This window comes from Lagenorhynchus albirostris, chromosome 5, assembly GCF_949774975.1.
Source record: "Lagenorhynchus albirostris chromosome 5, mLagAlb1.1, whole genome shotgun sequence".
Taxonomy (NCBI): domain Eukaryota; kingdom Metazoa; phylum Chordata; class Mammalia; order Artiodactyla; family Delphinidae; genus Lagenorhynchus; species Lagenorhynchus albirostris.
Window position 1 is genome coordinate 6231545 of NC_083099.1, and position 12518 is coordinate 6244062.

Sequence of the window (12518 nt, forward strand, 5' to 3'; positions counted from 1 at the left end):
ACCTTACTATGGAGGTTCATTATTATGGCCAAGAGCATCATTCACAATACATTTTTCCCCAAATCCCTAATTTCTTTTTTTTTTTTTTTTTGCGGTATGCGGGCCTCTCACTGTTGTGGCCTCTCCCGTTGCGGAGCACAGGCTCCGGACGCGCAGGCTCAGCGGCCATGGCTCACGGGCCCAGCCGCTCCGCGGCACGTGGGATCCTCCCGGACCGGGGCACGAACCCATGTCCCCTGCATCGGCAAGCGGACTCCCAACCACTGCGCCACCAGGGAAGCCCCCTAATTTCTTAATTCCATGAAACACTGTGTCCTGACTCACCATATACTACTTGTGTGAACTTTGGAAATTTCCTTAACGTCTGAAATTTCTTCATTTTCAACAGCATGTGTGACGGTTAAATGAAATTACGTATATAAAACACTTAGCAAATGAACTGGCCATTTGCTATTTGTTCACAGACACTCATGCACCTGCTTTCAAAGAATAATTTCCAGTTTGCTGGGAGCAATGATGCCTACTGGACCATCTCAAGCTGGTTGTTGTGTTTTATACCATATCTAGATTCTCAGAAACATTTTCTAGCAATTACCTGATATTTCAATGTTGGTATCTTAGTAGGCAAGTAAATACTAATCAGGAAGTGGGTCTCTCAGTGTTTAAGGAAATAAATGTATTCTGGTGGCAAAATTCAGTGTTAGGATCATTTTATTTATTTTTCTCTAGCCTTGAGAGAGACTAGTCATGGCACTATGTTTCTTTTTTTTTTTTTCTAACATGGTTGGAGGATATTCTCCACGACACTGCAGAGGACTTACTTAATGGTCTTACAGCTAAATAAGTGATTAAAAGTATAGGAAGCATCAGGCAAAGGGAAGAGCCAGATGAATTGTTTTATACAATAGCCCTCAACATGAATCTGAAAAAGAATATATATATATATACACATATATAAAAGTATATATTATATGTATACATATACACACATATATATATAACTGAATCACTTTGCTGTACACCTGAAGCATTGTAAATCAACTATATTTAAATAACATTTTTTAAATGAAAATTAATTCATTAATTAAAAAAAATAGAGCCCATTTCTCTTCTGATTGACTAGTGTGTCTGATGCCATATTTGGGAAAGAAGCCATAAGCAACCTCTCCCATATTCCCACCTCTCTCTCTGGATCAAAGGGAAAAGCCAAGTTACAAGGCATCTTGATAACATAAACTAAAAAGAAGTAAGCGTTTATGAGGACAACACTTCATTGCAGGTAGACCACTGTCCTTTACAGCCACTGCCCACTCCATTTATCATGGACTTTACAGCGTGGCACTGGATAGTGCATATGGATTGAGAAACGATTCCAAGAGCAGCTGTGGCTGGAGAGACAGCCTGGGAATAGTTTGAATAAGAGGTTAAGAACTAGCCAGCCGGGAGGCAGCAAAAAGTAACATAAAAATAGAAAGCACAGGGCATAGGGCTCATTTGCAATTCATTGTTGGGTATGGCAGACATTGCTGACATGGTGTTAACTAGCCTGTTTGGGTTGGGAGCTGTGTACACCCGAGTGAAGTTAGGACAAGGTAGTCTTACTTTGGAGGTTGACCTCTCCAGCTTTAGAATCAGACTTCAGAGGCAGAAGGGTTGTAGGGTTACAGCGCATCAACACTTTCTTGGTCATCAAGCTCTTGAAAGCTGTGACATTAACATGATATGACCAGTCTGTGAATTCCTTATAAAGAGTGGCTGTTGATGTTTGAATACTTTTGTGTCACAAGCTCCCTGAACACAGCCTGGTGCAGAGCATACATTTAATAAATATGCTAGATTAGAATTCATCTTATTTGTATATGGATGATTTCTGTACCTGTCCAATATACAACTCTTTGTAAATAAGGCAATGGTTTTCTAAACCTTTGATCTGGACAAAGCGATATGATATCAGGGTTCTTTTTTTTTTTCTATATTTTGCACAAGCATACACAGGAGAATCAGTACCTATTTTTTAATTAAAGAAAGAGATGTAGAAAGAAAATAGAAAGACAAGTGGTAAAGAAAATTAAAATATCTTAAAAACATGTATCCTCCATTTTATTTTTTTTTAAAGCCATCCTTGTAAAAATATACAAAGCACAATGCACTGTAAAGATTATTTTACTAAGGCCATATGTTAACAAGAGAAATTTGTGAATATGTTTATTTACCCCACGGAAAAACGTTAAAGCCTGTTTGTATATATTTTCTAGAATTGTCCGAATGTGTTATATCAATAGACAAAACTATAAGTGGTCATCTATCTACATTTCCTCAGGAGATGATTGACACATAGTCGACAAGCAGCAATTGCTAGCTGTTCTTATCATTATTAGCAGAATGTAATATTAGTGATACACTTTCGAATAGGGAAAGGTAATACCACTGTTTTTGCCTTTTCTTCTGTGCTACTTTGACTGCAGACAGTACCACAGGGACACCAGCAATATCAACGACGACAACTGTGGAAATTCGCAAAAGCAGCGTTATGACAACTGAGATCACTTCTAAAGTGGAGAAAAGCCCCACGACAGCCACCGGCAATAGCTCCTGTCCTTCCACAGAGACTGAGGAAGAAAAGGCAAAACGGCTGCTTTACTGTTCTCTATGCAAGGTTGCTGTCAACTCCACCTCACAGCTGGAGGCGCACAACAGTGGTGAGATGCAGCGATTTATTTTCTGTCTCAACAGCTCTGCAATTATCTTCCTCTGAATAGATTAGATCTTTTGCAGCAGGGGACAGAGGGGGAGGCAGAAAACTGGCAACTATTACATGGAATTCATTAACCATTAAGAAGTAAAAATGACAAGCAAAGTGTCACTTACAGGGGGGCAAGGAAGGGTTTCCAGGGCTCCCTTGCCATGCTGTATATGTGTTTGTGTGTATGTGTTTTATAAACATTAAGAGAGACAGTAAAATATAATTCTGAAGTGTCAACTTTGCATTTATATGATTTCTAGATTGCTATGTTACTTCCACACATTTGCTTGTAACTGAAATTTTCTGAAGTTGCACCAATAATATAGTTGCAAAAGTTGGTTGCATAACTCCATTCGCTTTTGGTTAAAAACCTCCCTATTACGGTTTTTATGGCAAATAATGTTGTTTGGGCTAAATCTATATGAGCTGGAAAATTAAACTTAAGAAAATACTTCTTAGAGGCAGCCATGATGTCTACATATAATATTTTATTTATTTTTTCTAACAACGTAAAGATACTATTCCTTTGTTTTGACTGAGACTCAGAGAAGACACATGACCAGTTAGGTGACAGAGCCATTATTCAAACCCAGGTCTCTCTAACTAACACTAAACTTTCATATAGCATAACAGAAAATACTGGTAAGGCGGGATGGAATTCTCTCCTGATATATTTTGATTCCATCTCCCTGCTCTTTCTATACATATATGTTTATATCTATATCTATATTTAAAGATGTTTTTTATATATATATATATAAACCTATCTAAATAGACACATATATAGAGTATATCTATATCGATTTAAATAGATAAAGATTTTATTGTTTTATTTGTTTATTTATTTACTTATGTCCTGCCTGAGGTTTTAGCCAGCCCTTTGTCCCAAGATCAGTTTTTCTCTAAAAGACTGGGTTCATTGCGAGGACTCTGTCAGCAATTACAATCGAAAAAGAATCATTTGTGAATCATACCCTGAGTTAATAGTGCAGCTGTGTGTTGATGGCGTCATCGACCAATCATTGTGCTGCACGCGTAATATTCAAGTACTGACTTCAAGGCTCTAAGGGGGTAATTGCAGAAGGAGGACAATTCCTTCCGCACACATCCTCGTCCTGCAGGCAGCATGAGTTATAGTCAGGGAGAATTCATGAGTTCAGGGGCTGGGAGACACAGAATAGCGTCTGGTCCCAAGTCAGAATCTGTACCATTCAGATTTGCCCTCTGTTTCCTCCTGCGAATACGTTCTTCCTGAATGTGAGATCACTGGGAGAGGGTGGGCATCATTGGAAATCCATTTACTTTTCCAGAATTCTTGATCATCCCCCCATAGTGACAGAGAAACACATTCACTTTGAGGGAGGATCTATTTTGACAGATAAACCATAGCCTTTGAGGTTGGAGTTAATTTACGAAGAACTTGGATGTCCTTTCTGAATTCTGATCAGAAACATCTGATTAGGAGGCAAAGAAGGGATGACTTATTTGTTTACATCACATCAGGTCAACATTTTCCATATTACAGTTCTATGGTCATCTCTGGTTCGTGTGTAAGAATTGCCGTTGGAGCTTTCTGTATATATATATATATATATATATATATATATATATATATATATATATATATATATATTTTATATGAATGTCAAATATATCCATATGTTTATATATAAATACATTTATATTTGTTTAAATACATACATACACACACACACACACACACACACATATATATATATATATCTCCTACATCCTGGGATTCTGATTTATTATATATCCAGGGCCTGGGAAGCTATAGTGTTTGGGAAAAGAAAAAAAACAAAACCAAAACCTGGCAAGTGTTTTGCAGGCAGACCTGAGAACTAGTGTAACCATCTCACCTGGGAGTTTAAGACATGCTTTCGGTTGTCACCCTTACTTGAATCCCTTTCTAAGGGTGTCCCCTCCAAGCCTTCAGCCCAGTCGGGGGACTTCGGCCACTCCCCTTCCCTCCAAGGTGCTGCTTGGGGTTCTCGGTTCCTGTATTTCCCTTCCTGCGTCAGAGATCTTCCGCTCGGGGTGTGATGTTGGTAAACCTGCGGGGTGATTGTAGAGGGCAAGGGTCCGCATATGTCCCTCTCCTGTCAGGAGTAGGAATGGTCCTTGTACGTCTCATCATAAGATTATTGTGGTGGGTTCTAGTTTGGGTTCCATGAGCAGCAGACTCTGAGACAGGGATGTCAGGGCAAATAGTTGTTAGGGAGATAAAGGGACAAGGTTAGTGGAGTTGGGAAAGGAGATAGGGCAGGGAAGGTGGCTAGCACAGCCAGCTACCAACGTGGGCAAACTGGACCTTACCCACCAAAGCCGGTCCCCCGCCCACCTCCTACGCTTTTAAAACCTTCAAGTGATCACCTAGAATGACAGAACTAAATTAACTCAAATTCTGTGTCTTTATCTTTACAATCTCAGCACTATCATTGTTCATTTATAATCCGCTGTTTTCATGAACATAGGTATTAACACAAGGGCATGAATTGCAGCCTTTGTGAGCTCAAAGTATTTCAAACCGCTATGAAATGATTAGTGAAACTAAAGCTTGTAACCGAATTTGTGTGTTTCTGGGGATGACCATATAATGGAGAGTTCTACAAACTAATTTCCATGGAGCAGATGATGTGCTAATTTAGTATATACTAAATCTCAACAGTAACCACCTCCATTGTTTAGAATATAGACCAATGAAATATTATTTAGGGAAGAGTCCTTATCACTGACATTATTTAGAGTTACCAGATCATGGTGCTGGTGGAAAGCAGACCCCCTTTGGTTTTTTTGTTTGTTTGTTTGTTTTTGTTTTTTTGCGGTACGCGGGCCTCTCACTGTTGTGGCCTCTCCCGTTGCGCAGCACAGGCTCCAGACGCGCAGGCTCAGCGGCCATGGCTCACGGGCCCAGCAGCTCCGCGGCATGTGGGATCTTCCCAGACCGGGGCACGAACCCGTGTCCCCTGCATCGGCAGGCGGACTCCCAACCACTGCGCCACCAGGGAAGCCCCAGCGGGGGGCCCATTGTATAGTCCATTTAATCATTGTTCTCTAATTCTCTTTAAGGACCCCCTTCTTAGCTACGCACAGGGCAGACCACAATCACCACCCCACCCACTGCATCCTCCACTCACCCCCACCCTGTCAATATAACTTTAAAAGACTTCTCCAATTACTTCTTAGAGCCAGATATTAGGAAAATACTGTTAAGATTGGGCTGTGTTTTTCAGGAAACCAAGTTTGAATATCAATTTTGCTCAGAAGCAACCAGGATGCAGCATGGGGAGATGTGTCCTTTGCATTTGAATGTAATTCTAAGTGTTTCTCTTCTTTATCCTTTTAGAAATACATCATAGACATGGAATCAGGGCTATAGCACCGAGCGGAGAATTATTCACTTATGGTCTGTTCATGGGAAGCCTGCCACCTTCAAAACATGTTTTTCTCCTAATCTTGGAAAATGCATTTTTAAAAAAGATTTATTGAAGTATAGTTGATTTACAATGTTGTGTTAGTTTCAGGTGTGCAGCAAAAGTGAATCAGTTATACATATACATATATCCATTCTTCTTCAAATTATTTTCCCATATTGGTTATTACGGAATATTGAGTAGAGTTCACTGTGCGATACAGCAGGTCCTTATTGGTTATCTATTTTATATATGGTGATGTGTATATGTCAATCCCAATCTCCTAATTTCCCTTCCCATGCCGTTTCCCCTTTGGTAACCATAAGTTTGTTTTCAAAATCTATGAGTCTTTCTGTTTTGTAAATAACAACATTTGTATCATTTTTTAAAAATTAGACTCCACATGTGAGTGATATCATATGATATTTGTCTTTCTCTGTCTGACTTACTTCATGTGATTCACAAAACTGTCTAAGAGTGCTTGAAATACCCTGAGAGGACATACTCTTTTCGAGAGATCTGGAAGGCTCCTTTTCTTTGTGTGTTATAGACATGTATTATAGAAGGTATGTTTTGCCTTTTTCTTTAAAGAAATTCCTCCCAAACATCCTACTAGGTAATGCTTTGCTTAGCTATTTTTGATGATTTTCTCTATATAATTGAAAAAAACTTTGGAATGTTTTATAATTAGTCCTCATTACTAATTTGGGCAAATTTTTCTGGTAATGACTTAAAGTGGTAACATTTGATCATTTTCACTAAGCTCATTCCAGTTCTTCTATCCCTACACAGAGCTTATTTTTAAGTTCACTAAGTTTTAATATATAGAAATGACACGTTATCAAAGGATGGAATTTCTAAATTTTTGATAAACACAAAATCAGTGTTAAGAAGGAGAAGAGAAGATTGACTAAAATTTCTTGAGCATGTGGGTGTGCCACAAATAATGCTTAAGATAGAAAATGCATCTAATACGATACTTCAGTAGAGGAGATATTTTTTTTTTCTATAGCTACAGACATTGAGGCACAAGTAAGTTGAAACTACTCAGCTGATGGAGGCAAATTCTGACTTATACCATTTCAGAGCCTGAGCTTATAAATCTCTTTCCAGAGAGTTTGCTGTGTTTGTTGATCTTTATAAATATCTAATACTTCGCTAATCTTCACTGATTGTCTACCATGTGTTGCTCACTGAGAATCTAAATTTGAGCAAAGCCCAGGAGTTGCCTTTTAGGAAGCCCTGGTCTAGTTTGTGCCTCTGTGTTCAGGAAGAGAATGGGTAAAGACTTGTTTCATCCAGAGATGTGTCCTTTCGTGTTTCAAGTAAAAAACTCATTTAAGCCAGTCAGCCATGGTGGTCCATGTTTATGGCCTTATTATTATTAAGGCCCAAAGATTATCTACCACTTCTCTTCAGCATCTTCTAGGGTAATGGTAAGACTTCAACTGGATGGGAAATACAGATACAGACTCTTCTATCACAAGTCTGCTGTTGCACCTTCTTTAAACTTTCTACAAATGTTTAAAAAACCAATTCAGCCCCATAGGCCTCCATGTTATGCATGTTCCTGCAGGGCATACTTGAGCAGGAGAGCTGTACTGTCTAATATGATAACGACTAGCCTGAGACGGCTATTTAAATTTAAATTAATTACCTGTTCAGTTTCAGCTGCAGTAACCTTATATCAAGTGCTCAAGAGCGTCTCTGACTAAAGGCCACCATATTGGTAGGTACAGATCAAGAACATTTCCATCAGCAAAGAAGTTTCTATCAGAGAGTGGACTGGAGCTACAATTCTTTTTCCTTTTTTTTTTAAATTTTTATTGCAATATAGTTGATTTACCATGTTGTGTTAGTTTCAGGTGTACAGCCATGTGAATCAGTTACACATATATCTACTCTTATTTAGAGTCTTACAATTCTTTTTTTTTTTAACATCTTTATTGGAGTTTAAGTGTTTTACGTTGTTGTGTTAGTTACTGCTGTATAACACAGTGAATCAGCTATGTGTATACACATATCCCCATATCCCCTCCCTCTTGCGTCTCCCTCCCGCCCTCCCTATCCCACCCCTCTAGGTGGTCACAAAACACCAAGCTGATCTCCCTGTGCTATGGTGGCTGCTTCCCACTATCTATCTATTTGACATTCGGTAATGTATATAAGTCCATGCCACTCTCTCACTTTGTCCCAGCAAACCCTTCCCCCTCCCCATGTCCTCAAGTCCATTCCCTACATCTGCGTCTGTATTCCTGTCCTGCCCCTAGGTTCTTCAGAACCATTTTTTGGTTTTTTTGGATTCAATATGTATGTGTTAGCATATGGTATTTGTTTTTCTCTTTCTGATTTACTTCACTCTGTATGACAGACTCTAGGTCCATCCTTTCAGTACAGATAACTCAATTTCTTTTCTTTTTATGGCTGAGTAATATTCCATTGTATATATGTGCCACATCTTCTTTATCCATGCATCTGTCAATGGACACTTAGGTTGCTTCCATGTCCTGGCTATTGTAAATAGAGCTGCAATGAACATTGTGGTACATGTCTCTTTTTGAATTATGTTTTCATCAGGGTATATGCCCAGTAGTGGGATTCCCGGGTCATATGGTAGTTCTATTTGTAGTTTTTTAAGGAACCTCCATACTGTTCTCCATAGTGGCTGTATCCATTTACATTCCCACCAACAGTGCAAGAGGTTCCCTTTTCTTCACACCCTCTCCAGCATTTATTGTTTGTAGATTATTTGATGATGGCCATTCTGAACAGTGTGAGGTTTGCATTTCTCTAATAATTAGTGATGTTGAGCATCCTTTCATGTGTTTCTTGGCAATCTGTATATCTTCTTTGAAGAAATGTCTATTTAGGTCTTCTGCCCATTTTTGGATTGGGTTGTTTGTTTTTAGGTTATTGAGCTGCATGAGCTGCTTGTATATTTTGGAGATTAATCCTTTGTCAGTTGCTTCATTTGTTACTATTTTCTCCCGTTCTGAGGGTTGTATTTTCATCTTGTTTATGGTTTCCTCTGCTGTGCAAAAGCTTTTAAGTTTTATTAGGTCCCATTTGTTTATTTTTGTTTTTATTTCCATTTCTCTAGGAGGTGGGTCAAAAAGGATCTTGCTGTGATTTATGTCATAGAGTGTTCTGCCTATGTTTTGCTCTAAGTTTTATAGTGTCTGGCCTTACATTTAGGTCTTTAATACATTTTGAGTTTATTTTTGTATACGGTATTAGGAAGTGTTCTAATTTCATTATTTTACATGTAGCTGTCCAGTTTTCCCAGCACCACTTATTGAAGAGGGTGTCTTTTCTCCATTGTATCTTCTTGCCTCCTTTGTCAAAGATAAGGTGACCAAGTGTGCGTGGGTTTATCTCTGGGCTTTCTGTCCTGTTCCATTCATTTATATTTCTATTTTTGTGCCAGTACCGTGCTCTTTTGATAACTGTAGCTTTGTAGTATAGTGAGAAGTCAAGGAGTCTGATTCTTCCATCTCTTTTTCTCTTTCTCAAGATTGCCCTGGCTATTCGGGATCTTTTGTGTTTCCATACAAATTGTGAAAATTTTTTGTTCTAGATGTGTAAAATGCCATTGGTAGTTTGATAGGGATTGCATTGAATCTGTAGATTGCTTTGGGTAGTATAGTCATTTTCACAATGTTGCTTCTTCCAATCAAAGGACATGGTATATCTCTCCATCTGTTTGTATCCTCTTTAATTTCTTTCATCAGTGTCTTATAGTTTTGTGCATACAGGTCTTTTGTCTCCTTGCGAAGGTTTATTCCTAGGTATTTTATTCTTTTTGTTGCAGTGGTAAATGGGAGTGTTTCCTTAATTTGTCTTTCAAATTTTTCGTTGTTAGTGTACAGGAACACAAGAGATTTCTGTGCATTAATTTTGTATCCTGCTACTTTACCAAAATCATTGATTAGCTCTAGTAGTTTTCTGGTAGCATCTTTAGGATTCTCTATGTGTAGTATCATGTCATCTGCAAACAGTGACAGTTTTACTTCTTTTCCAATTTTGACTCCTTTTATTTCTTTTTCTTCTCTGATTGCTGTGGCTAAAACTTCCAAAACTATGTTGAATAATAGTGGTGAGAGTGGGAAACCTTGTCTTGTTCCTGATCTTAGTGGAATGATGTTGGCTGTGGGTTTGTCATATATGGCCTTTATTATGTTGAGGTAAGTTCCCTCTATGCCTACTTTCTGGAGAGTTCTTATCATAAATGGATGTTGAATTTGTTGAAAGCTTTTTCTGCATCTATTGAGATTATCATATGGTTTTTATCCTTCAATTTGTTAATATGGTGTATCATATTGATTGATTTGGATATATTGAAAAATCTTTGCATGCCTGTGATAAACCCCACTTGATCATGGTGTATGATCCTTTCAATGTACTATTGGATTCTGTTTACTAGTATTTTGTTGAGGATTTTTGCATCTATATTCATCAGTGTTATTGGCCTGTAGTTTTCTTTCTTTGTAATATCTTTTTTTGGTTTCGGTATCAGGATGATGGTGTCCTCGTAGAATGAGTTTGGGAATGTTCCTCCCTCTCCTATACTTTGGAAGATTTTGAGAAGGATAGGTGTTAGCTCTTCTCTAAATGTTTAATAGAATTTACCTGTGAAACCATCTGGTCTTGGGCTTTTGTTTGTTGGAAGATTTTTAATCACAGTTTCAATTTCAGTGCTTGTGATTGGTCTGTTCATATTTTCTATTTCTTCCTGGTTCAGTCTCAGAAGGTTGTGCATCTCTAAGAATTTGTCCATTTCTTCCAGGTTGTCCATTTTATCAGCATATGGTTGCTTGTAGTAATGTCTTATGATCCTTTGTATTTCTGCAGTGTCGGTTGTTACTTCTCCCTTTTTCATTTCTAATTCTATTGATTTTAGTCTTCTCCTGTTTTTTTTGATGAGTCTGGCTAATGGTTTATCAATTTTGTTTATCTTCTCAAAGAACCAGCTTTTAGTTTTATTGATCTTTGCTATAGTTTTCTTCATTTCTTTTTCATTTATTTCTGATCTGATAGTTATGATTTTTTTCCTTCTGCTAACTTTGGGGTTTTTATGTTCTTCTTTCTCTAATTGCTTAAGTGTAAGGATAGTTTATTTATTTGAGATTATTCTTGATTCTTGAGGTAGGGTTTTATTCCTATATACTTCCCTCATATAACTGCTTTTGCTGCATCCCATAGGTTTTGTGTCATTGTGTTTTCATGGTCATTTGTTTCTAGGTATTTTTTTATTTCTTATTTGATTTCTTCAGTGATCTCTTGATTATTTAGTAATGTATTGTTTAGCCTCCATGTGTCTGTAATTTTTACATTTTTTTTCCTGTAATTGATATCTAGTCTCATAGCATTGTTGTCAGAAAAGATACTTGATATGATTTCAATTTTCTTAAATTTACCAAGGCTTGATTTGTGACCCAAAATATGATCTATCCGGAAGAATGTTCCATGAGCACTTGAGAAGAAAGTATATTCTGTTGTTTTTGTATGGAATGTCCTATAAATATCAATTAAGTCCATCTTGTTTAATGTATCATGTAAAGCTTGTGTTAACTTATTTATTTTCATTTTGGTTGATCTGTCCATTGGTGAAAGTGGAGTGTTAAAGTCCCCTACTATGAATGTGTTACTGTTGATTTCCCCTTTTATGGCTGTTAGCATTTGCCTTATGTATTGAGGTGCTTCTATGTTGGCTGCATAAATATTTCAATTGTTATATCTTCTTCTTGGATTGATCCCTTGATATTTATGTAGTGTCCTTCTTTGTCTCTTGTAATAGTCTTAATTTAAAGTCTATTTTGTCTGATATGAGAATTGCTACTCCAGTTTTCTTTTGATTTCCATTTGCATGGAATATCTTTTTCCATCCCCTCACTTTCAGTCTGTATGTGTCCTTAGGTCTGAAGTGTGTCTCTTGTAAACAGTATATATACAGGTGTTGTTTTTGTATACATTCAGCCAGTCTATGTCTTTTGGTTGGAGCATTTAATCCATTTACATTTAAGGTAATTATTGATATGTATGTTCCTATTACTATTTTCTTAATTGTTTTGGGTTTGTTATTGTAGGTCTTTTCCTTCTCTTGTGTTTCCTGCATAAAGAAGTTCCTTTAGCATTTGTTGTAAAGCTGGTTTGGTGGTGCTGAATTCTCTTAACTTTTGCTTATCTGTAAAGGTTTTAATTTCTCCATCAAATCTGCATGAGATCCTTGCTGGGTATAGTAATCTTGGTTGTAGTTTTTTCCCTTTCATCACTTTAAATATGTCCTGCCACTCCCTTCTGGTTTGCAGAATTTCTGCTGATAGATCAGCTGTTCACCTTAT

The 12518-nt window shown here is 37.6% G+C and overlaps 1 protein-coding gene across 3 annotated transcripts in view; it reads left to right on the forward strand.

The window, feature by feature from the left end:
* The window catches only part of ZNF385D (zinc finger protein 385D), a 941851-nt gene that overhangs the window by 911589 nt on the left and 17744 nt on the right, over positions 1 to 12518 (forward strand). For all 3 annotated transcript variants that reach the window (XM_060149107.1, XM_060149108.1, XM_060149109.1), the window contains one exon: positions 2466 to 2699. In XM_060149107.1, coding sequence (XP_060005090.1) covers positions 2466 to 2699 — 234 coding nt within the window. The remainder of the gene's footprint in view (positions 1 to 2465; positions 2700 to 12518) is intronic.